Here is a 26,937-nt window from a genome sequence, read left to right as displayed (position 1 = left end):
GCCCCTTCCCCACTTGCTCAGGCTTTTTGGATGCCTCTGTCAGAAGGCAGGGCTCTGTCCAGGGGAATCCTAGGTGAGGAGATAGAGGGGGTGAGGATGGTAAGAGCTGATGGTGAGGGGCCCGAATTTGGAAGACGGGTCCCTGGGCTCCTCCTCGGCACACCTGTCTCTCTCTGAGGTTTAAGTGAAACCCTGACCTCAGGGAGCCTGACAACTTCCCATGGTGTCACCATCTTGGTGTGTGGCTATGGCAACAGTTCTTTCCGTTTTCTGGGACAGTTCTATTCCTGCTGTCTTATTATAGCCCATATTATATTAGACATAAAAGAGCAAAACCTAAATTCTATGTGGTAGCAGTAGGGGATCTTTCTTTTTATTATTATCCTGACACCCATGCAAATGTTATTCTTTCTACCAAAAGGAAGGTCATGGGCAGCTCCCTCCATAGCCAAGGAACAAGCAAAAGACTTGGGGTCTGCTCAGGTTGCTCAAGCACAGGACCTTTGGATTAACACAGGCCTAGGAAGAAATCCAAGCCCCATCGATTATTAGCTGAGTGATGCTTTAACCTCTCTGAAGTTCTCTTTTCTCTAAAAAGGGGATGATGATACTTACCTCATAGAGTTATTGACAGAATAAAATAAAGGAACGTGTGAAATGTGCCTGGTATGGTATCTGGCACCTAGTAATATTACAATATTATTTATATTTTCAATGTGTAGTGCTCAAGCAGAGAGAAAACTGCTGTACCAGCAAATAGACAGCTAGCTGCCACAACACAGCCGTAAGAAATTCTCAGCAGAACCCACTGCTCTCCTTAGTAATACTGTTTGATAAGGGCTCAGAACTGAAAGCGAACAAAGGTACACTTAGAGACTGTGAATAGTGTGCAAAGGGCCAGTGGCAACCCCGTCGCAAGGAAGTGCATTGTGCCCGTATCTAAGCAGCCTCACGGAGAAGATTGGCTGAGCTCAGGCAGCACAAGACGGGAAACGTAGACTGGGCCAGAGCAGACATTATTCTCTCAACAGTATTTCTTAAATTATTTGTGGTGAAGGACCAGTTGTGGTTGCATACCAACACTTTTAGAAAAATAAAATTAAAATATTGTGGTGGTGTTAAATTACTATTTCTAATTGCAGACTTTCTTCTAGACTTACCTTGTTAGGAGCCAGTGGCAACCAGTACCCAACTTTGAGGAGCACTGTGCGAATGGCCTCAGAGGTTTTGTTTGTTTGATTTTTGGTTTTTGTGTGTGCTATTTATTTGTTTTTTGGTTGTAGTTGTTTTGTTTGCTAGCTGCTTAATAAGGAGAAATTGGGAGTTTAAATCAGTCTCCCTTCATGTGATTTATAGCCTGTCATTCACAAATACACTTCTACTAACTGTATAAGAAATGCATATGGTCCTCATCCGATAGTGTGAACTCAGACACTCCCACACTGTCCACGTGTGTCCTTAGAGATGAGGCAGCAGGGGAGGTGAGAGTTAATGGAGAGGGGCCTGAATTTCAAAGACGAGTCCCAGGTCTTCTTCTTGCCACTCCCATCTCCTTCTAAGGTTTAGGCCAAACTCTTTTTATTATTATAATACGTGGTATATTATAATAATAATAAAATGTTTCCATCCGAAGTACAGAAATATAGATGGAATTACACCTCCTGTATAACACTGTTAATCCTTTTGTTGTCTTCTTAAAGTCTTGACATAAAGAATCCTTCAGGGAGTTTATTGTAAATAATTTTTGAAATTATATGGGCCTTGAAGAGAGAAGCAGTTACTTTTCTTCCTTCAAACCTTGCAAAATGTTGGCTTACCATGACTTATTTCTCTCCATCTACGTGGTCTTAGCTCTGATTCCCAGCCTCGAAATCTCCTCTAGCACCAGCCTCAGATTCCCAACTGTTAACAGGGTATTTTCATTTGTATCTCCTGCCATCCTTCAAACACAGAATGTCTGCAAGAAATTTCCATTTCACTATCTTACCCTTTTCCCCAAAGAGATGTAATTTCCTAAGTTCCTGTTTCTTCCAAAGTTACAATTACTTTATCATGACAGAAAAGTTGGGATGATATTTGACTCTGCACCACTTCCCTCTTTTCTGGTGAACTAATGCCAGATGCCCATCATGTTTCTCCTTTGCCTTCCTTCTAATCCCACAGGAATCAGAGGGTTAAGATCATCTCACACCTGGTATGCTATTTCATCCTCCTAACTTGCTCTCCAACCCTCTCCAACACATTGCTCTCCCTTCCAAAGTCTCCTGGGTACCAGATTAGTCTTTTTAAATAGCACTTTAACACTGTCACTGTCCCACTCCCAATATACTTCACTGGCTCCACAATGACCAGAAAATAAGATACAACCTCCACAACCATGGTTCCAAGACCCTCTATCATACGGTGGCTCCTACCAACTCAGACACATCTACAACTATTGCCCAACATAAACATTTCTCTCCAATCCAGGCCATTCTCCTCTCTGTCCACTAAACATGCTACCTTCCTCTGGCCACTGAACCTTTTTTCCTAGGCAGACCCAAAGTTCTGCCTTCCACATACCTTATTCCTACCCACCCATCAAGACCAGACACAAGTCTCAGCTCTTCCTTGAAGCTACCCTACCTCTCCCAGCTCACACCAAGCTCTTTTCCTTCTCTGAACACCATTTGCAGATCTTATCCATGCCTCATGCCTTGTCACAACTCACATTGTTAACCGTCTGGTGCATGTTAAGATACCAATGTCCAGAGCCTTCCCTTTCCTTCCTTAATAACCACCACCCACCACCACCACCACCACCACAAGTAAGTTAAGGCTGTGCATATAATAGTGACCCAAAACATACCCGATGTATCAAAGAATCAATTAAAAAAAAAAAGTTGAAGAAGAGAGCAGAAATCCAGAAGAAAAATAGGAAATGGAAGAGAAAATATTTCCATTTTTTCCTGCTGGATACCTGAGTGTGCTGTTTGCGTTTGCTATTTCCCAGATTTGTAACTACTTGAACTAAAAGGGCTTTAAAAATCATTAGATCCAGTCTCCCATTTTATGGAGAAGATACAGGACAGGCTGGGCTGTTCCCTCCTTTTATTCCCCTGGATTCTGAGAGACACCAGGGCCTTCTGCAGTGATGACTTCCTCTGCCCAGTCACTGGCATCGACACGGCTCATTGCCTGATACTCTGTCTGCTCTGGTGTCTGATTGGTAACCACACGTGGCTCACACATGTTGTCTACACATGTCTGCAACATGTCTGTCACCTGAGCACCACTTCAAAATCAGTGAGTCGTTAGCCCCTTTCTGGGACTAGGCTGATGGATCTGCCCTTCCATTTCATAAATGCTTTTCCAAAATTCGAAAGAACTACTCAAATGAGATTGTGTAAGGTAGAAAAGAGATCCCTGGGTATGTTTTAGTTACTCCTCCAGGAAAGTAGGTAAAAAGCCAGGAACTGCGTGGACTGGACACCACAGAGCAATCTGTCTTTGGGCATACTTCATACAACACTCATGAAAACGTGGAACTGCTGAGATCAGCGAAATCTGTAAGTTTTTGTGGCCAGGGGACCCGCGCCCCTCCCTGCCAGGCTCAGTCCCGGGGGAGGAGGGGCTGTCAGCTCCAGGAAGGAGAAGGGAGAATTGCAGTGGCTGCTCTTACCGGAAACTCATTCTACTGATTCAAACTCCAACCATAGATAGACTGAGGCCAGACACCAGAGACTCTGAGAGCAGCCAGCCCAGCAGAGAGGAGACAGGCATAAAAAAAAAAAAAAAAAAAAAAAAAAACAACACAAAAAACTCCAAAATAAAAGCAGAGGATTTTTGGAGTTCTGGTGAACACAGAAAGGGGAAGGGCGGAGATCAGGCCTTGAGGCGCATATGCAAATCCCGAAGCAAGGCTGATCTCTCTGCCCTGGGCACCGTTCCTTAATGGCCCTGGTTGCTTTGTCTATTAGCATTTCAATAACCCATTAGATCTCTGAGGAGGGCCGTTTTTTTTTTTTTTAAATCCTTTTTGCTTTTTCTAAAACAATTACTCTAAGAAGCTCAATACAGAAAGCTTCAAAGAATTGAAATTTGGGCACGTCAAGTCAAGAGCAGAACTAAGAGAGCTCTGAGACAAAAGGCAATAATCCAGTGGCTGAGAAAATTCACTAAACAACACAACTTCCCAAGAAAAGGGGGGTGTCCGCTCACAGCCACCATCCTGGTGGACAGGAAACACTCCTGCCCATCGCCAGCCCCATAGCCCAGAGCTACCCCAGACAACCCAGTGTGACGGAAGTGCTTCAAATAACAGGCACACACCACAAAACTGGGCGTGGACATTAGCCTTCCCTGCAACCTCAGCTGAATGTCCCAGAGCTGGGAAGGGGGAGCAGTGTGAATTAACAGAGCCCCATTCAGCCATCATTTGAGCAGACTGGGAGCCTCCCAACACAGCCCAGCAGCCCAGAACTGCCCTGGGGGGACGGCACTCACCTGCGACATAGCACAGTCATCCCTCAACAGAGGACCCGGGGTGCACAGCCTGGAAGAGGGGCCCACTTGCAAGTCTCAGGAGCCATACGCCAATACCAAAGACTTGTGGGTCAGTGGCAGAGACAAACTGTGGCAGGACTGAACTGAAGGATTAGACTATTGCAGTAGCTTTAAAACTCTAGGATCATCAGGGAGATTTGATTGTTAGGGCCACCCCCCCTCCCCGACTGCCCAGAAACACGCCCCACATACAGGGCAGGCAACACCAACTACACACGCAAGCTTGGGACACCAATTGGGCCCCACAAGACTCACTCCCCCACTCACCAAAAAGGCTAAGCAGGGGAGATCTGGCTTGTGGAGAACAGGTGGCTCGTGGACGCCACCTGCTGGTTAGTTAGAGAAAGTGTACTCCACGAAGCTGTAGATCTGATAAATTAGAGATAAGGACTTCAACTGGTCTACAAACCCTAAAAGAACCCTATCAAGGTCAGCAAATGCCACGAGGCCAAAAACAACAGAAAATTATAAAGCATATGAAAAAACCAGACGATATGGATAACCCAAGCCCAAGCACCCAAATCAAAAGACCAGAAGAGACACACCTAGAGCAGCTACTCAAAGAACTAAAGATGAACAATGAGACCCTAGTACGGGATATGAAGGAAATCAAGAAGACCCTAGAAGAGCATAAAGAAGACATTGCAAGACTAAATAAAAAAATGGATGATCTTATGGAAATTAAAGAAACTGTTGACCAAATTAAAAAGATTCTGGACACTCATAGTACAAGACTAGAGGAAGTTGAACAACGAATCAGTGACCTGGAAGATGACAGAATGGAAAATGAAAACATAAAAGAAAGAATGGGGAAAAAAATTGAAAAACTCGAAATGGACCTCAGGGATATGATAGATAATATGAAACGTCCGAATATAAGACTCATTGGTGTCCCAGAAGGGGAAGAAAAGGGTAAAGGTCTAGGAAGAGTATTCAAAGAAATTGTTGGGGAAAACTTCCCAAATCTTCTAAACAACATAAATACACAAATCATAAATGCTCAGCGAACTCCAAATAGAATAAATCCAAAAAAACCCACTCCGAGACATATACTGATCACACTGTCAAACATAGAAGAGAAGGAGCAAGTTCTGAAAGCAGCAAGAGAAAAGCAATTCACCACATACAAAGGAAACAGCATAAGACTAAGTAGTGACTACTCAGCAGCCACCATGGAGGCAAGAAAGCAGTGGCACGATATATTTAAAATTCTGAGTGAGAGGAATTTCCAGCCAAGAATACTTTATCCAGCAAAGCTCTCCTTCAAATTTGAGGGAGAGCTTAAATTTTTCACAGACAAAGAAATGCTGAGAGAATTTGCTAACAAGAGACCTGCCCTACTGGAGATACTAAAGGGAGCCCTACAGACAGAGAAACAAAGACAGGACAGAGAGACTTGGAGAAAGGTTCAGTACTAAAGAGATTCGGTATGGGTACAATAAAGGATATTAATAGAGAGAGGGAAAAATATGGCAAACATAATCCAAAGGATAAGATGGCCGATTCAAGAAATGCCTTCACGGTTTTAACGTTGAATGTAAATGGATTAAACTCCCCAATTAAAAGATATAGATTCGCAGAATGGATCAAAAAAAATGAACCATCAATATGTTGCATACAAGAGACTCATCTTAGACACAGGGACACAAAGAAACTGAAAGTGAAAGGATGGAAAAAAATATTTCATGCAAGCTACAGCCAAAAGAAAGCAGGTGTAGCAATATTAATCTCAGATAAAATAGACTTCAAATGCAGGGATGTTTTGAGAGACAAAGAAGGCCACTACATACTAATAAAAGGGGCAATTCAGCAAGAAGAAATAACAATCGTAAATGTCTATGCACCCAATCAAGGTGCCACAAAATACATGAGAGAAACATTGGCAAAACTAAAGGAAGCAATTGATGTTTCCACAATAATTGTGGGAGACTTCAACACATCACTCTCTCCTATAGATAGATCAACCAGACAGAAGACCAATAAGGAAATTGAAAACCTAAACAATCTGATAAATGAATTAGATTTAACAGACATCTACAGGACATTACATCCCAAATCAACAGGATACACATACTTTTCTAGTGCTCACGGAACTTTCTCCAGAATAGATCATATGCTGGGACATAAAACAAGCCTCAATAAATTTAAAAAGATTGAAATTATTCAAAGCACATTCTCTGACCACAATGGAATACAATTAGAAGTCAATAACCATCAGAGACTTAGAAAATTCACAAATACCTGGAGGTTAAACAACACACTCCTAAACAATCAGTGGGTTAAAGAAGAAATAGCAAGAGAAATTGCTAAATATATAGAGACGAATGAAAATGAGAACACAACATACCAAAACCTATGGGATGCAGCAAAAGCAGTGCTAAGGGGGAAATTTATAGCACTAAACACATATATTAAAAAGGAAGAAAGAGCCAAAATCAAAGAACTAATGGATCAACTGAAGAAGCTAGAAAATGAACAGCAAACCAATCCTAAACCAAGTACAAGAAAAGAAATAACAAGGATTAAAGCAGAAATAAATGACATAGAGAACAAAAAAACAATAGAAAGGATAAATATCACCAAAAGTTGGTTCTTTGAGAAGATCAACAAGATTGACAAGCCCCTAGCTAGACTGACAAAATCAAAAAGAGAGAAGACCCATATAAACAAAATAATGAATGAAAAAGGTGACATAACTGCAGATCCTGAAGAAATTAAAAAAATTATAAGAGGATATTATGAACAACTGTATGGCAACAAACTGGATAATGTAGAAGAAATGGACAATTTCCTGGAAACATATGAACAACCTAGACTGACCAGAGAAGAAATAGAAGACCTCAACCAACCCATCACAAGCAAAGAGATCCAATCAGTCATCAAAAATCTTCCCACAAATAAATGCCCAGGGCCAGATGGCTTCACAGGGGAATTCTACCAAACTTTCCAGAAAGAACTGACACCAATCTTACTCAAACTCTTTCAAAACATTGAAAAAAATGGAACACTACCTAACTCATTTTATGAAGCTAACATCAATCTAATACCAAAACCAGGCAAAGATGCTACAAAAAAGGAAAACTACCGGCCAATCTCCCTAATGAATATAGATGCAAAAATCCTCAACAAAATACTTGCAAATCGAATCCAAAGACACATTAAAAAAATCATACACCATGACCAAGTGGGGTTCATTCCAGGCATGCAAGGATGGTTCAACATAAGAAAAACAATCAATGTATTACAACACATTAAAAACTCGAAAGGGAAAAATCAATTGATCATCTCAATAGATGCTGAAAAAGCATTTGACAAAATCCAACATCCCTTTTTGATAAAAACACTTCAAAAGGTAGGAATTGAAGGAAACTTCCTCAACATGATAAAGAGCATATATGAAAAACCCACAGCCAGCATAGTACTCAATGGTGAGAGACTGAAAGCCTTCCCTCTAAGATCAGGAACAAGACAAGGATGCCCGCTGTCACCACTGTTATTCAACATTGTGCTGGAAGTGCTAGCCAGGGCAATCCGGCAAGACAAAGAAATAAAAGGCATCCAAATTGGAAAAGAAGAAGTAAAACTGTCATTGTTTGCAGATGATATGATCTTATATCTAGAAAACCCTGAGAAATCAACGATACACCTACTAGAGCTAATAAACAAATTTAGCAACGTAGCGGGATACAAGATTAATGCACATAAGTCAGTAATGTTTCTATATGCTAGAAATGAACAAACTGAAGAGACACTCAAGAAAAAGATACCATTTTCAATAGCAACTAAAAAAATCAAGTACCTAGGAATAAACTTAACCAAAGATGTAAAAGACCTATACAAAGAAAACTACATAACTCTACTAAAAGAAATAGAAGGGGACCTTAAAAGATGGAAAAATATTCCATGTTCATGGATAGGAAGGCTAAATGTCATTAAGATGTCAATTCTACCCAAACTCATCTACAGATTCAATGCAATCCCAATCAAAATTCCAACAACCTACTTTGCAGACTTGGAAAAGCTAGTTATCAAATTTATTTGGAAAGGGAAGATGCCTCGAATTGCTAAAGACACTTTAAAAAAGAAAAAAGAAGTGGGAGGACTTACACTCCCTGACTTTGAAGCTTATTATAAAGCCACAGTTGCCAAAACAGCATGGTACTGGCACAAAGATAGACATATAGATCAATGGAATTGAATTGAGAATTCAGAGATAGACCCTCAGATCTATGGCTGACTGATCTTTGATAAGGCCCCCAAAGTCACCGAACTGAGCCATAATGGTCTTTTCAACAAATGGGGCTGGGAGAGTTGGATATCCATATCCAAAAGAATGAAAGAGGACCCCTACCTCACCCCCTACACAAAAATTAACTCAAAATGGACCAAAGATCTCAATATAAAAGAAAGTACCATTAAACTCCTAGAAGATAATGTAGGAAAACATCTTCAAGACCTTGTATTAGGAGGCCACTTCCTAGACTTTACACCCAAAGCACAAGCAACAAAAGAGAAAATAGATAAATGGGAACTCCTCAAGCTTAGAAGTTTCTGCACCTCAAAGGAATTTCTCAAAAAGGTAAAGAGGCAGCCAACTCAATGGGAAAAAATTTTTGGAAACCATGTATCTGACAAAAGACTGATATCTTGCATATACAAAGAAATCCTACAACTCAATGACAATAGTACAGACAGCCCAATTATAAAATGGGCAAAAGATATGAAAAGACAGTTCTCTGAAGAGGAAATACAAATGGCCAAGAAACACATGAAAAAATGTTCAGCTTCACTAGCTATTAGAGAGATGCAAATTAAGACCACAATGAGATACCATCTAACACCGGTTAGAATGGCTGCCATTAAACAAACAGGAAACTACAAATGCTGGAGGGGATGTGGAGAAATTGGAACTCTTATTCATTGTTGGTGGGACTGTATAATGGTTCAGCCACTCTGGAAGTCAGTCTGGCAGTTTCTTAGAAAACTAGAGATAGAGCTACCATTCGATCCAGCGATTGCACTTCTCGGGATATACCCGGAAGATCGGAAAGCAGTGACACGAACAGATATCTGCACGCCAATGTTCATAGCAGCATTATTCACAATTGCCAAGAGATGGAAACAACCCAAATGTCCATCAACAGATGAGTGGATAAATAAAATGTGGTATATACACACGATGGAATACTACACGGCAGTAAGAAGGAACGATCTCGTGAAACATATAACAACATGGATGAACCTTGAAGACATAATGCTGAGCGAAATAAGCCAGGCACAAAAAGAGAAATATTATATGCTACCACTAATGTGAACTTTGAAAAATGTAAAACAAATGGTTTATAATGTAGAATGTAGGGGAACTAGCAGTAGAGAGCAATTAAGGAAGGGGGAACAATAATCCAAGAAGAACAGATAAGCTATTTAACGTTCTGGGGATGCCCAGAAATGACTATGGTCTGTTAATTTCTGATGGATGTAGTAGGAACAAGTTCACTGAAATGTTGCTATAGTATGTAACTTTCTTGGGGTAAAGTAGGAACATGTTGGAAGTTAAGCAGTTATCTTAGGTTAGTTGTCTTTTTCTTACTCCCTTGCTATGGTCTCTTTGAAATGTTCTTTTATTGTATGTTTGTTTTCTTTTTAACTTTTTTTTTTCATACAGTTGATTTGAAAAAAGAAGGGAAAGTTAAAAAAAAAAAAAAAAGAAAAAAGACAAACAAGGAAAAAAAAAAAAAAAAAAAAAACGATGTAGTGCCCCCTTGAGGAGCCTGTGGAGAATGCAGGGGTATTCGCCTACCCCACCTCCATGGTTGCTAACATGACCACAGACATAGGGGACTGGTGGTTTGATGGGTTGAGCCCTCTACCATAAGTTTTACCCTTGGGAAGACGGTTGCTGCAAAGGAGAGGCTAGGCCTCCCTGTATTTGTGCCTAAGAGTCTCCTCCTGAATGCCTCTTTGTTGCTCAGATGTGGCCCTCTCTCTCTGGCTAAGCCAACTTGAAAGGTGAAATCAATGCCCTCCCCCCTACGTGGGATCAGACACCCAGGGAAGTGAATCTCCCTGGCAACGTGGAATATGACTCCCGGGGAGGAATGTAGACCCGGCATCGTGGGATGGAGGACATCTTCTTGACCAAAAGGGGGATGTGAAAGGAAATGAAATAAGCTTCAGTGGCAGAGAGATTCCAAAACGAGCCGAGAGATCACTCTGGTGGGCACTCTTACGCACACTTTAGACAACCTTTTTTAGGTTCTAAAGAATTGGGGTAGCTGGTGGTGGATACCTGAAACTATTAAACTACAACCCAGAACCCATGAATCTCGAAGACAGTTGTATAAAAATGTAGCTTATGAGGGGTGACAGTGGGATTGGGAATGCCATAAGGACCAAACTCCACTTTGTCTAGTTTATGGATCGATGTGTAGAAAAGTAGGGGAAGCAAACAAACAGACAAAGGTACCCAGTGTTCTTTTTTACTTCAATTGCTCTTTTTCACTCTAATTATTATTCTTGTTATTTTTGTGTGTGCGCTAATGAAGGTGTCAGGGATTGATTTAGGTGATGAATGTACAACTATGTAATGGTACTGTAAACAATCGAAAGTACAATTTGTTTTGTATGACTGCGTGGTATGTGAATATATCTCAATAAAATGATGATTAAAAAAAAAAAAAAAAAAAAAGAAAAGAGATCCCTGGACAAGGCACCAAGAATTTCAGGCCATATTCCCACCCAGACTAATTCCTGGTTGTATAACTTTGGGCAAGTTAATTTACCTCTCTGAGCCTCTGTTTCATAATCTGACAGATGGAGATGATATAATGCTGACCCTGAAGACTTGTTAAAAAGTAGAAATAACACACCTGACCCAGAAAAGACAACCTAAAAGGATAAGTATCATTTACCAGCTGTGTGATCTTGTCACTTAACCTCTCTGTTCTTCAGTTTCCTCATTTTTGAAGTGTGAATAATACAACACTTACTTAAAGAGCTATGTGACTTTCAAATCAGATAATGTATATAAAGTACTTAGATAGTGCCTAAAACATAGTAAGTACTCAGCAAATGTTAGGAAAAGATCTCTGCCTGTCTTGTATCACAGGGGTGTGCTCCAAAAAAAGCGTAAAGCAATATTTCCCAAAGGCTGATCACAACCTATTTTTGGGTTGTGAAATCAATATAGTGGGGTACTACAAGCGTATCTGTATCTATATATATTTCTATTTTGGGCCATAATATCAAATATATTTCTAACTGTGGGTCAAAGTCATACAAGTTTAAAAGCTACTGGATTAAGTTTCAAAGTCACACAAGTTTGAAAGCCTTCTACAAATAAAAATAAAGCAGTATACTAAAACCACATGTAGGATGCTAGATGCTACTTTAAGAAAATCTCATCTTCCATCTTGTCTAGAAAGTGACTTTCCATTAACACCACAGTCTTGCTAATGTTTCCTTAATTTTTCTCCCATCTGATGTGAAACAAAGACCACTGTTGCTGCACAAATTAAAATCAAGAAGAGAATTCCCCTGCACAAGGCCTAAATTCTCCATGCCAGTGGCGAAGTCCAGTGTGCGTCTTTCTCCATCAGGTGCAATGTGCAAACACCTTGAGGAAGGAGGAAAGCTTCAGATTCTGCAAGCCCCTCCAGCTGGTAACTTTGTCTTGCACTTTGCAGTGATTCCGTCACCCACATTGTGGCTGAAAACAACTCTGGTTCAGATGTCCTGGAGTGGCTTCAGGTACAGAAAATAAAAGCCAGTTCACAACTTGAACTCCTTGACGTCTCCTGGCTGATAGAATGTATGGGAGCAGGAAAACCCGTGGAAATGACAGGAAAGCACCAGCTTGTTGTAAGTGTCACAGATGCGATTTGCATTGCTCTCTGTTGGATAGTTAAGAATGTGGGCTTTAGAGTCACAAAGACCTGAGTTCAAACCCTGAATTCTTTCTCTCCCTGTAACCTTGGGCAAGTCACTTAATTTTTCTGAGCTTCAGTTTCCTCCTCCATGATATGAGATAACAACAGCACCTATCTCATAAGATTGTTATGAGGATTAGAATAACAAACATGTAAAGCACTTAACACAGCATTTGAATAAGTGGTAGTTGCTATTATGAACAAGTTTACACGCAAATACTTCAAAACATCCAATTTTTGAAAAGTCGAAAAGTAGAGGGTTCTTGTTTGTTTTCCTTGTTACAATTATTCAGAAAGAAAAAATAAATAAAAGAAAGAATTAAAATTACTCTTACTGTTCCAAACCCTTGACCAACAGTGCTGGAATCCCAAAGAAGAGGGTTCCAATCATAACTAGACAAATTCATGGAAAAGGAAAATGATATTTAATGGATGGTTCTTTTTCATGCTTTCATTTGATTGCAAAAATAATCCATGTTAATTATGGCAAATTCAAATGTTAGAGATATGTATAATATAAATTTTGTGTCTCCCCTTAATTTTATCCTCCTTCTGTATAAAACTGCCATCAAAATACCTCCAACTCTTTCTTTATACATACATTATTACATATATTATTACCACCAATTGTTATTAAAAATGAATGTTTATATGTTTATTTAGGTGGAAAGAGGCTTTTCAGCTAGTCCTGACCCAGGCCACCAGATGACTCTACCACTTCCTGTAAAAAAGATCTCCCCATATTCATGCCAGAGAAGAACCACTTTAAACAACCAGAACCAAATATTCACGGTAATGGGGCTTGACATCAACATCCAGAGCAAATAAAGGGTTTGCAGGTTCTTTCCATGTATCTGAAAACAAAATTGTGATTTCCCCCACCAACCCACCCACCCACGCACCCTGATCTCTAGTTCTTCTTGCTGCCAAGAATGGGTCTCCTTTTTTCAAGCAGGTAGAGAAACACATTTTGGAAAATATTCTTTAGAGAGGTAGACTGCTATGAATTGAAAGTTGTCAGTAATGGACACAACATTTCTCAGAGGCAAATATTCTGAAAAACCACACATTCTGGTCCAATGTGTAGTAAAATGAACACAGAATTGGCAATAATGTGTAGGCAGCCTTAGTTGGGAAACCAAAAGATTGCATTTCAGCAGTTCTGGATTACAGCCTCGACCTGGAAATCTGCTTGGGCAAGCCAATTGCTCTGAGCTTTAGTTTTCTCATCCATTCAATAAAGAAATTTGCTGGATCATCTCTTAAGCCTCACCCAGCCCTGAATTTTGGTATTTGTATTTCAAATGCTCAGAACAAGCCCACCACTGCTTGACCTTTGGTCAGCTGGACAAAACATGCAGTGCACCAATTATAAAGAGTCTCATTTCTGGACTTCCGGCCCCACTTTGGTAAGGAAGGTCAGGAAACTGCAGCTACTAGGCGGGAAAAGTATAAGGTCTCACAGGTGCAGTACTTTTCCTTCTGCCAGAAAGCAAATGTGCCCTACCTTGACTCCCTCTGGCCTTGGTGCTGTGTGACCTATGGTTGTACCCATTCATTCAATGAGCCTATGATAAGTGCCGACTAAACTTTATGTACCTGCTAAGAGATGGGGGTTCCCAGTGATCAAGACAGAACACTGGCCACAGACTGGTGGGGAAGACAGTGTGCAAAGAGGGAGGGATCAAGCTGAGTAATGATTAGTAGGGTGTGGTAAGCATGAATCGCTTTTCTGGTTAAATCAGTCTTGAATATCTAGTGACAGAGAATCCAGAATTTCCTTATGAGGCACCCTGGTACCAATCTTTTCAAGACACCTCCCCTTGACTCACAAATGTCAGCTGGGTGGTTCCTTTGCCCCAGTAGGGTGGGGCATGAAGGTGAAGGAGATGGTCTTGACCCTCAAGGAAATGGTCAGGGGATGTCCCAATAGTTGAAGGAGACCAAGAGGCATTTGATAGTGACGCCGGCTCAGGGGCTAGGAAACAGACATTTTCTCACTATTTCATTCTTCAGGATGCCTTTGAGGTATTGGCTGAAGATTGTGAATTTAGAGAAAATGAAATGTCTTATCTGGTATTTGCGAGAGCGGCTTCTGTGCTGAAATCTCTTCCATTCACAATCATCAGTGTGAAGGAAACAGAAGGAATTCCTTGGCTGCAGGGCAAGGCGAGGTGTGTCATAGAGGTAAGGGTGAAATGTGATTTGCCCCTCTATCTAAAGATCTTTCATAAGCTAAGCTAAAATAGGTAAGGGGGGAGAGAAAGAGAAAGGGAGAGAGAGAGAAAGAGAGACGGGCATGCATCTAATAGATTTTCCTGTCAACTACTTATATGTGGTATTCATGACTTATTTTCCTCTATCTGTATATATGTCTATGTCTATATATGTACATAATATATACATATAATCCATACCCCAATATGATCACAGCTGGAGCTACATGGGGCTAATGGTAAAAAAGAACTCTCCCATGTTATTGTTAACCACAGTGGAAGATTCAAGTAACCTGAAAGCTCAACAGAAGTTGATGGTCTGACTTCAAACACAGGCTGTGTGGAGGACCCCAGCTCCATTCAGGGATGTTACCCTCCAGAACAGTAGTGGGTGTGACATGCAGTGGAACTGGTTCTGCATCTCAATTCATGTGCTCCAGAGAGAGAGAGATAAGGGTGGGGTGTTTCTTTATTTAATGATCTTCAAGAATCCCCCCTGTAAAGCCAGGTTGGTTGTCCACGTGATAAGTTTTAGTATACTTGAGTGCAATGTAAATTATTCAAGGAAAATAATCCCAACTACTGAGAGGAGAGTGGTTCTGAGCCATCATAAGGGCTTGAACTTGGAATGACTTTTCATAATTAAGCTGCTCAAGTGAAAAATTCTCTTGTTTCAGCAAGTTTATATCGATTGAATAGGAAATTATCAATTGGACATACACCTCTCAGTGAGTACTTTGGTGTGGTATTCTGTAGGTCTGGATCCTGATCGTTCTGTCTCTTTATCCCTGAGCCTTGTCAAGGGGTACTGGGATGTAAGAAGAGCTGGTTCCAAGATTACAGGGAAATGTCTTGTGTTCTCCAGATCAGTTAGGGAAACATCTTGCATGTGATGGGCGTGCGTTTCATTAGAAATCAAACTGTGGATTTGAGAGTCTCAGACTGTGACTGTCCAACATCACTAATTTAAAATATTTTTCAACTGTCTATGAAGGAAATTATTGAAGATGGAGAAAGTTCTGAAGTTAACGCTGTGTTAAATAATGAACGATATAAGTCCTTCAAAGTAAGTGATTTTATGTATATTTATGTAAAATGATTTTTCAGTTAATCCTATAACTTATTCTGAGTGGTCTAGGAAGCTGATGCCTAAAGAGCTGTGGGTACCCCAGCTTACTGCCATGCTGCAGTGAGATACAAATCACCTTACCTTCCAGGAGCCTGTCACTCATGGGTACAAACACCATGGGGACACAAGGACCAAGGACACCAGACGAGCCTGTTCATAAGGAGCAAGGCTGTGTCTGGAAAGCTCCTCACTGCATCCTCTTCTACTTTGAAACTGGGTTTGTTACCTCCCAATTTTCCCTACCTTGCAGTGGCAGGTAAAGAGGACTCCCACCAATCCTTTCCACAGCCCTCGCTCCCTTTCCTGCAATCAAGACAGTTCTTCTGAGCCCCACCCCACTCCCAACCCTGAGCATCTTATCAGAAGTGGGGCCAGGCCTGGGGTTGGGGTACAGAAAGGCCCAGGTTTGAGTCTCGGCTCTGCCACTTACTAGTGATATGATGGTGGAGAATTTATGTAATCTCATGAGATTTCCTCTCTAAAATGTGAGGGTAAACATGCAGAGTATGACTCTGTGTAAGAGATTTTTGAAAAAGGGAAGTGTACAAGAAGGATAACTGTTACCATGCACTGATCCTACTGATCAGAACAGAGGAGGCAAGCCCAATGTAGATGCCAGAAACTGCCTCCTCGCTTCTGTTTCATCTAGTATTGCCATATGTCAGAAAGGACCCTAGATAATAAATTACTATCACCTGCCTACTTGTCATATTCAGGAGAAATTGGGTCAGGAATTTTTGCTTGCAGTTTTTCTTAATCGCTAAGACCTTGAAAAGTGTTGCTTCATCATCATATGACTATTTTAGAAACTAAGGGCATACTTTTTCTTCCATTTAGCTCTTTACTTCTATATTTGGAGTGGGATTAAAGACATCTGAGAAATGGTTCAGGATGGGCTTCAGAACTCTGAGTCAAATACAGTCGAACAAAAGCCTGAAATTCACACACATGCAGAAAGCAGGTAAACTGTCCATCCTAAAAATCTCACAATGTGACTATGGGCTGGTCAGGCTGTGGTTGGGATCTGAGAGAGCAGCTGGACTTTGACTCCAGTCTGGGTGAGCTGGGGCACCTTTTTCACCTTCTTTGATGCTTTGATTAAAAGCATGGGCTTTTGAACTGAAAAGCACAAGCTTTTCCAGACAGAACTGGAGTCAAATCCTGGCTCCAGCACTTTCTAGCTACAGGTTCTCAAACAAGTTGGTTAAAATCTTTGAGCCTCGGTTACTGCATCTATCAAAGGGAGATAATATTGGTACTTGACTGGGGAATAAACCAGCTAATACAGCAAGGTCTTTAGCACCACACCTGGCACGGAGCTAAGGTGCACTGCTAGGGGTCTTTGTTGTTATTCCCTTATCTGGATGTCAAAACAGCTGTGCTGCAGATCTGGTTCTCACTGAACTGACTCTTCTAGACATTTAGGTTTTGGCTGTTTCCTTGGGTAAGAGATGTGGGTGAAGAGTCAAGGACAGAAAGTTGACAGGGATGACTGGAGGGTAAAGAATACTTAAACAAACTTGAGTTATTGCCTGGCACAAATGTGAATATGTTTTAGAAACCGTAAACCACCAGGAAAACATAAGGTCAGTGGTGACATTCTAGACCCGGGGTTGATCTACCTGGCCAGGACTCTCCAGCCTGAGAAGGGAACACTGCGGTGGGACATGAGGGCTATTGCCTGAGAAGTCAGCCTAGGACCTCAGAAGGTGAGGTCGGCTTGGTCCTTTCCATTTTTTGAAGGTCCCACCACAGTGGGGATTATTTAGAATAAATGCTAAAACAGGATTACAAAACATACCTCAATCGTATGTTTTAATGCAAGAGAAGTATAACGAAATTGTGATTCAAAAGGGAGTTACAGCCACAGCCCAAGTACTGGGGCATCTGGTGAATAATAATGTCATCAACATTTTTAATGATAGAAAAGTAAGGGAGTCTTTTACAAAAGAAGACCAGAAAAAAGTGGAAGAAAATGTTCAAGTGCTGACCCCAAATAAACAACTGTCGAGTAAGCAAATCAAATCTTGGTGGGTGGCATCACGATGCCATAGAAAAGATGCTACTCTTCTTCTATAAAGTTGCCACCTCTGAAGGATTGCTACTATGTCTTATATGATACCACATAGGAAGCAAACGAGTCTAAGCAAAAAAGGCCCAGTATTTATATTCTGGGCTCCTAAAGTGCACATTTAGTTAACATGATTTACACTAGCTCTAGAGATGCCATTAAAAAGAAATTTACATAAGCATAAGCAACCAGAAAATGGCTTGGAATGATAGTAAGGATTCTCAACTTAGAGAAATTGGGAGGCAACGTAGCATTTCACTTGGATGGAAACCCTTATTAAATGGCATCAAGTGCTCTCAATATCTAAGGAACTTCTATTTCTCCAGGTTGTAAACTGGATTTCCCCCTTCTTTCTGGCTCTCCCAACCCAGTGCATGAAGCAGCTATCATCTAAGCAGTGATTGCCATTAGGCTGTTTAATGCTGTTCGTTTTGCTTATAACCCAAAACAGCTGGTTATATGCATTCCTTGTAGCAGCACAACAATTAATGGAATAGTCAATGGCAATAGCTTAGAACACTGCAAAGTTCTGAAAATATGATCCACCAATCTGGTGTAAAATCTGATTCATTTTGACTTTACAGTTGTACTCGATTGCAGTTCCTTGAGGCTGGAGCATCCACACACCACATTGGCCTTGAAAAGTCCATTTTAAAGACATAGCAGCACATCTTATATAGTGTGTTAAGTTTCTCCTAATAAATTACCTCCCATACCAAAAAGGAATGCCAATTAAGTTGCTTCTCACAGTACCTCCTGTAAATTCTTGATATCTGCCCATCTTCTTAAAGAAATAGCTGCTAATCATTCCTTTTTTTTTTCTGTAATTTTTCACTAACATCACCAAACAAGTGAACAAGTTTTTTGGTTTTCAAGTGGTTTGTACTTTCAATATCAGTCACAATGATAACTTCTATATAAAAAGAGCCTTAATGGAGCACTCCTCTCTAGATCAAACTCCCCACCTTCACAGAAATGGCCATGTTGCAATAAAAATTGTAGCTTTTACAAGACAAGGAGAGAAAGTTTTAGGGTTTATTGAAAACACACACACACACACACAACCCAGTGTTCCACAAGCAGAGTAGCTTGATATCAGTCCCAAGTTTATAGATGTATTAGTGTGAACCTCATCTTCTTTGGAGCTCGCCAACACATTTCTGCGACTGTCCCCACTTAAAGATAACATTGGAAGTTTGAATTTGGGAACTTTTGAGTGAGCTGTCTAAGCAAATGGCCTCCTAGCCTCCTTGATCCTGGTGGTGGGGGAGGAAGGACCTACGGATCTGCTCTTTGTCATTCTAGAGTCCTGAACTAGGCCAATGATGGATGAAACTGCAAGGAAGTAGATTTATACCCATCAAAAGAAAGAACTGCCCAAACGGAGTTTACAATTAGGAAATGGACTGCTTCCAGAGGTATCAGAGACCCCGTTGTTAGAAAGATTCAAGCAAAGTTTGACTCTCTCTTGGGGATCCTAGAGGAGAGGACAGTACCTTATAGACAAGAATAATTAGATGTTCCTTAGATGCCGTGATTCTCCCATACCCCTGCCCCCTCCCTCAGTGTATCTGTGGGAATAACCAAGTCATTAGCTCTTAATTGGAATGACTCTGTGTTTTCATTTATTTGTAGTGGTCAGGCAAAGCCCAGCAACAAATCAAAGCACCTAAGGTGTTTTCCACCTTGGTTCAGACACTGAGCTTGTCTCTTCTTATTCTTGACTTTAATTTTTTAAATTGATACACCATCTTCCAACCCTAAACCTTCCCATCCCAAATGTTTATGCATTACCTTTTTAAAAATAATAGGACACAGCTTACTGAGCAAGGAGTCTGGTTCTACAATAGGAAATCAGATTTGAACAGTTTGGTTTCCAGAAGAATATGAAATATAGTCTCCTTTTTGATGAGGAATATTGTAAACTTCGCAGTCAAAAAAGCAAAGAGCCATTGTTACCGTGGAAAATTCATGAAGCAAATGAGCAACGTGGATTACTCTGTCTTTATGGAAACAAAGCTTGAGGTGGACGCCTGTGGCCATGCTGGCTCTATTTTGGGGCGGATCTCCCACGGAGGGCTGGTTGTGTCACACGTGACCTGCCACTCTCTCCACTGACCTGTCGCATGGCCCCTCAGGGTTCCTCTACTATGAAGATCTCGTCAGCCGTGTGGCCAGGGCAGAAGCAGAGGCTGTCAGCCTGCTGGTTCAAGAGGCCGTCTGGGCCTTTCTGCCGGATGCCATCATCACCATGACCGGAGGATTCCGGAGGTAGATAACGAAGCCTGATTTTGCCTCCCTTGCTGTAACTCCTCCAGGGGTTCCTGCCTCCTACAGGCTTCCGGACACGGCACAAAAGGCCTTTTTGCTCTGCGCCAGCCTCTCTCTGCAGTCTCGTTTCCTGTTCCCCCATGTTTGACTTCGGTGATGCAAATGGCTTGCCGTTCCCTGCACTCACTGGACTGTTTCTTGCTCTGTGACTTCACTCAGCCAGGCCCTTCTGCCTGGACTGCCTTTCCTCAAATTGTCCCTGGCTGACTTCTCCTCATTCTTTAGACTCAATTCATTGCTGCCTCCTCAAGAAAGCCTTCCTTGACTCCTCCTCAGTGCTGGGGCAGGCACCTCGCCTCAGTGCTCTTCGACATCTCCTGAGCTTGTTTCTCTGCATTACAGTAATCTGTTTCTATCTGATTACCTGTCTCTACCAGTAATCTACAGTAATCTGGCTTTACTGTGTGTTTTATCTACTACATTTTTAGAGCTTAGCACTCAATAAGAGTCAGTGCATGGTGCCTGGCACAAATCGAAAAATGTTGGTTGAATCAATGAATGCAGGAAGGAATGCCTAGCGATGTGGGCAGCTGTTGGATATAGAGCCTCCATTTGAGAAAGGGATTCCTTTCAACCCTCCTCCAACTTTCCCTCTGTACCTCTTTCCAGGTGACTGTTGGCTTTTCTGGCAAGTCAGTTTTGAGGTGAGGGAGAAAGTGGGAGGGGGTATTTTCAAAGAAAATGCCCTTATTCTGTATTATAATTTCCAGATGCCTTGCTTGGACTATGTAATGCCATAGTTCTTGGTCTGCTTGCTGTCATCTGAGACACTGTGTGTGTGTGTGTGTGTGTGTGTGTGTGTAAGTAGGAGAAATAATCTTCTGTGTCATTTTTACCCACACATACATAATCATATATATGCTATAAATGATTTTTTCTATGTTATAAATTTATTTTTCAAGGAATAGAGTTGTACAACCAAGGGCATTTTCATTAAAAAGTCATGAACATTTTGTATTGCAAACTTTCAGCATAGAGCGTAGAAATAGATGAACTTAAAACTTGAAATCTAAAAATCTAATTTATTTTCACTTTATATTATTTTTTAATCAGAGGTAAGAACGTTGGACATGATGTAGATTTTTTAATTACCAGCCCAGAATCAACAGAAGATGAAGAACAACTTTTACCTAAAGTGATAAACTTATGGGAAAAGGAGGTAAGAAGAAGGGTCAAAAATAGATACTTAGGTACTTAATTCTGTTGACTTTTGTACACTGTTTACTTCATAATTCTGTAGTGACCATTTAGTCAATTCTCAATTGTTTGCAGCAGTTTCCACAATGCCACATGACATGCAATGAGACTCACCTGCTTTGGGTCCTGGAGTACATGTTATAGATATGTATCTTGTTTACTTGACATACAGAGGCCCTGAAGTACCCAAACCAAACTAAGAGCATTGGCTATGAAGACCTGGGAAGGGTGAGCTGGGAAAGCAGCAAGCCTAGGGGTGGGGTGGGCTATTAGCCAGTGCCCCGAACTCTAAGCTGGTCAGTCACCACCTTGACTTTGCGCTGAGAAGGGAAGAAGGAAGCCAAGGAGGGGCAAGCCGGGCCCGGCAGCAGCCGTGGCTCAGCAGCTCCACCCACTGAGGAGCTCAGACTTGCCACCGGCCTTCTATGGCCCAGAGAAGGAAACTAAAGATGACCCTGAGGCCAGAGCCCCCCAAAAGGCCAGTGCTTGCCCACCACTTCCCAAAGAGAGCAGAGGGCCACACCCCATGGCCTGTAGACCCCGGTGGGCTGAAGTCTTCTGGTCCAGTGTCATCCTTCCCAAGTGATCTAGCATCTGTTGGATGTGACTAAGCTCATGGACATGCCACAAGAGGCTTCAGATAAGATGAAAATAAGAGCTTAGAAACACACAATCCCTGAGCCAGGAACCCCAGAGTAAAGACCCAACTTTGGAGCCATATCCAAATTCAGCTGTGAGTCTATCCAAGACCCCTCCCACCCCCCTGTCTCTCTCAGGAGAATGGCCATGGGGTGGCCGGGGGCCCTGGCTTAGTTTCCTAGTACTGCTGTAACTAAGTACCACCAATAGGGTGGCTCAAAGCAATAGACATTTTTTGATTCCACAGTTATGGAGGCCAGAAGGCTAAAATTGGGACATCCACAGGGCCACGCTCCCTCTGCAACCTGGAGGAGAGAATCCCACCTTGCCTATTCCTGGCTTCTGGTGGTTTGCCAGTAATCCTTGGTGTCCTTAGCATGCAGCTGTTGCACTTCAATCTCTACCTACATCGTTACGTGGCCTCTTCTCTCCTGTGTCTGTCTGCGTGTCCAAATGTCCCTTTTCTTATAAGGACACCACTCATATTGGCTTAGGGTCTGCCTCAGTCCCGTTGGGCTTCTGTGTTAGTTTCCTTGGCTGCTCAAGCAAATACCATGCAACAGTTCCACTCCAACAATGGGAGTTCATTGGCTCACGGTTTTGAGGCTAAGAGAAAGTTCAAATCAAGGCATCACCAAGGTGATGCTTTCTGCCCAAAGCCTGTGGCATTCTTGGTCCTTAGCTTATCACATGGCAAAGTATATGGGTCTGTTCTCTTCCGGGTTCTGTTGAATTTCCACTTCTTGCTTCCTGCAGCTTTCTCGCCCAGTCTGAATTTCATTCTGCTTATTATGGATTCCACTAGTAATAGGATTAAGACCCATCCTGATAGGGTGGGTCACACCTTAACTGAATAACCTCATCAAAAGATCCTACTTATCATGGGTTCACACCCACAGGAATGGATTAAGTTTAATAACATGTTTTTTCTAGGGTACGTAGAGCTCCAAACCACCACCACCTCATCTGCAATGACCCTATTTCCAAATAAGGGCACATTCTGAGGTACTGGGGTGGGACATCAGCATAGGTCTTTTGGGGGACACAGTGCAATTCATAACAGGCCTGGAAATTGACCATAATAGGCCAAGTGGGGGTTACAAAGGAAAAGGGAGTGTCAGCTGCACCTAGGTTTTGCTTAAACAGAAAAGGTGAATGATTGTCACTGATGAGCAAAGAGCACAACCCATGGAGCCTGCTGGGGGAAGCCTGGGTGGAGAGTGGGCGGCCTGGCTCCCAGTTCATAGACCTCTGCAAGGGTGGACCTATTTGACCTTGATTTATAGGTACCTCCCTCCCCATGCTCTGAGGCTGTCCCAGCCCAAGACTAGGGTGGGTGGGGAGATGGTAACAAGGAGTCCTATTTCCATCGGTCATTCCTCAGTTTCAAGGCAGTCTTACTGCTGGTCCCTAAGCAAAGAGATGGGCATTTTAAATGAGGCCACCACGGGGGAGGCCAATGTTAAACATCTAAGTTTTGGGTTTTCAAAGCAAACCCTAGCCATTTACTGGCTATATGACCCAGGGCATGTTACTTAATCTCTCCAAGCTTCCCTTTCTTTGTCAGTAAAACAGGAATAATAAACTGCTCTCATTTTGTTAATGGGGAGGATTAAATGAGAGAATTTGATAAAGCACTTTACACAGTACCTGATACATGACAATTCCCTGGTAAATGGTGGCGCCTGTCATGCTCTCTCTCTCACAATTCTTTCTTTTTTTTTTTAACCTAAAATAACTACTTTACTTCCAACATGTTCCTACTCTACCCCAAGAAAATATACAGACTATAACCCAGCAAAGGAATAAGAAAGACAGATAACCTAAGATAGCAACATTTCTGTGAACTTGTTCCTACCATACCTACCAGAAATTAACAAACCATAGTCATTCCTGGGCATTCCCAGAACGGTAAATTTACCCACAATAGCTTATCTGCTCTTATTAGGTTATCGTTCCCCCTTCACTAATTGCTCTCTATCTCTAGGTCCCCTACATTCTATATTATAAACCATTTATTTTACATTTTTCAATGTTCCTATTAGTGGTAGCATATAATATTTCTCTTTTTGTGCCTGGCTTATTTCGCTCAGCATTAAGTCTTCAAGGTTCATCCATGTTGCCATATGTTTCATGGCATCGTTCCTTCTTACAGCTGCATAGTATTCCATAGTGTGTATATACCACATTTTATTTATCCGCTCATCTGTTGAAGCACATTTGGGTTGTTTCCATCTCTTGGCAATTGTGAATAATGCTGCTGTGAACATTGGTGTGCAGATATCTGTTCGTGTCTCTGCTTTCAGATCTTCCAGGTATATACCAAGAAGTGCAATCGCTGGATCGAACGGTAACTCAATATTTAGTTTTCTAAGGAACTGCCAGACTGACTTCCAGAGTGGCTGAACCATGATACAGTACCACCAACAATGAATAAGAGTTCCAATTTCTCCCCATCCCCTCCAGCATTTGTAGTTTCCTGTTTGTTTAATGGCAGCCATTCTAATCGGTGTTAGATGGTATCTCATTGTGGTCTTAATTTGCATCTCTCTAATAGCTAGTGAAGCTGAACATTTTTTCATGTGTTTCTTGGCCATTTGTATTTCCTCTTCAGAGAACTGTCTTTTCATATCTTTTGCCCATTTTATAATTGGGCTGTCTGTACTACTGTCATTGAGTTGTAGGATTTCTTTATATATGCAAGATATCAGTCTTTTGTCAGATACATGGTTTCCAAAAATTTTTTCCCATTGAGTTGGCTGCCTCTTTACCTTTTTGAGAAATTCCTTTGAGGTGCAGAAACTTCTAAGCTTGAGGAGTTCCCATTTATCTATTTTTTCTTTTGTTGCTTGTGCTTTGGGTGTAAAGTCTAGGAAGTGGCCGCCTAATACAAGGTCTTGAAGATGTTTTCCTACATTATCTTCTAGGAGTTTTATGGTACTTTCTTTTATATTGAGATCTTTGGTCCATTTTGAGTTAATTTTTGTGTAGGGGGTGAGGTAGGGGTCCTCTTTCATTCTTTTGGATATGGATATCCAACTCTCCCAGCCCCATTTGTTGAAAAGACCATTATGACTCAGTTCAGTGACTTTGGGGGCCTTATCAAAGATCAGTCGGCCATAGATCTGAGGGTCTATCTCTGAATTCTCAATTCCATTCTATTGATCTATATGTCTATCTTTGTGCCAGTACCCTGCTGTTTTGGCAACTGTGGCTTTATAATAAGCTTCAAAGTCAGGGAGTGTAAGTCCTCCCACTTCGTTTTTCTTTTTTAGAGTGTTTTTAGCAATTCGAGGCATCTTCCCTTTCCAAATAAATTTGATAACTAGCTTTTCCAAGTCTGCAAAGTAGGTTGTTGGAATTTTGATTGGGATTGCATTGAATCTGTAGATGAGTTTGGGTAGAATTGACATCTTAATGACATTTAGTCTTCCTATCCATGAACATGGAATATTTTTCCATCTTTTAAGGTCCTCTTCTATTTCTTTTAGTAGAGTTATGTAGTTTTCTTTGTATAGGTCTTTTACATCTTTGGTTAAGTTTATTCCTAGGTACTTGATTTTTTTAGTTGCTATTGAAAATGGTATCTTTTTCTTGAGTGTCTCTTCAGTTTGTTCATTTCTAGCATATAGAAACATTACTGACTTATGTGCATTAATCTTGTATCCCGCTACTTTGCTAAATTTGTTTATTAGCTCTAGTAGCTTTATCGTGGATTTCTCAGGGTTTTCTAGATATAAGATCATATCACCTGCAAACAATGACAGTTTTACTTCTTCTTTTCCAATTTGGATGCCTTTTATTTCTTTGTCTTGCCGGATTGCCCTGGCTAGCACTTCCAGCACAATGTTGAATAACAGTGGTGACAGCGGGCATCCTTGTCTTGTTCCTGATCTTAGAGGGAAGGCTTTCAGTCTCTCACCATTGAGTACTATGCTGGCTGTGGGTTTTTCATATATGCTCTTTATCATGTTGAGGAAGTTTTCTTCAATTCCTACCTTTTGAAGTGTTTTTATCAAAAATGGATGTTGGATTTTGTCAAATGCTTTTTTAGCATCTATTGAGATGATCAATTGATTTTTCCCTTTTGAATTGTTAATGTGTTGTAATACATTGATTGATTTTCTTATGGTGAACCATCCTTGCATGCCTGGAATGAACCCCACTTGGTCATGGTGTATGATTTTTTTAATGTGTCTTTGGATTCGATTTGCAAGTATTTTGTTGAGGATTTTTGCATCTATATTCATTTAGGAGATTGGCCGGTAGTTTTCCTTTTTTGTAGCATCTTTGCCTGGTTTTGGTATTAGATTGATGTCAGCTTCATAAAATGAGTTAGGTAGTGTGCCATTTTCTTCAATGTTTTGAAGGAGTTTAAGTAAGATTGGTGTCAGTTCTTTCTGGAAAGTTTGGTAGAATTCCCCTGTGAAGCCATCTGGCCCTGGGCATTTATTTGTGGGAAGATTTTTGATGACTGATTGGATCTCTTTGCTTGTGATGGGTTGATTGAGGTCTTCTATTTCTTCTCTGGTCAGTCTAGGTTGTTCATATGTTTCCAGGAAATTGTCCATTTCCTCTACATTATCCAGTTTGTTGCCATACAGTTGTTCATAATATCCTCTTATAATTTTTTTAATTTCTTCAGGATCTGCAGTTACATCACCTTCTTCATTCATTATTTTGTTTCTATGGGTCTTCTCTCTTTTTGATTTTGTCAGTGTAGCTAGGGGCTTGTCAATCTTGTTGATCTTCTCAAAGAACCAACTTTTGGTGATATTTATCCTCTCTATTGTTTTTTTGTTCTCTATGTCATTTATTTCTGCTTTAATCCTTGTTATTTCTTTTCTTGTACTTGGTTTAGGATTGGTTTGCTGTTCATTT

General features: G+C 41.1%; 1 protein-coding gene across 2 annotated transcripts in view; it reads left to right on the top strand.

Annotated features, from left to right (window-relative positions):
• The window catches only part of DNTT (DNA nucleotidylexotransferase), a 58,357-nt gene that overhangs the window by 9,857 nt on the left and 21,563 nt on the right, over positions 1-26,937 (top strand). For both annotated transcript variants that reach the window (XM_037805169.1, XM_037805170.1), the window contains exons 2-8: positions 12,231-12,405; positions 13,137-13,265; positions 14,490-14,660; positions 15,684-15,755; positions 16,656-16,779; positions 20,028-20,160; positions 21,274-21,379. In XM_037805169.1, coding sequence (XP_037661097.1) covers positions 12,231-12,405; positions 13,137-13,265; positions 14,490-14,660; positions 15,684-15,755; positions 16,656-16,779; positions 20,028-20,160; positions 21,274-21,379 — 910 coding nt within the window. The remainder of the gene's footprint in view (positions 1-12,230; positions 12,406-13,136; positions 13,266-14,489; positions 14,661-15,683; positions 15,756-16,655; positions 16,780-20,027; positions 20,161-21,273; positions 21,380-26,937) is intronic.

This window comes from Choloepus didactylus, chromosome 15, assembly GCF_015220235.1.
Source record: "Choloepus didactylus isolate mChoDid1 chromosome 15, mChoDid1.pri, whole genome shotgun sequence".
NCBI lineage: Eukaryota > Metazoa > Chordata > Mammalia > Pilosa > Megalonychidae > Choloepus > Choloepus didactylus.
The sequence above is the reverse complement of the archived record's forward strand: the minus strand, read 5'-3'. Positions and strand labels throughout refer to the sequence as shown.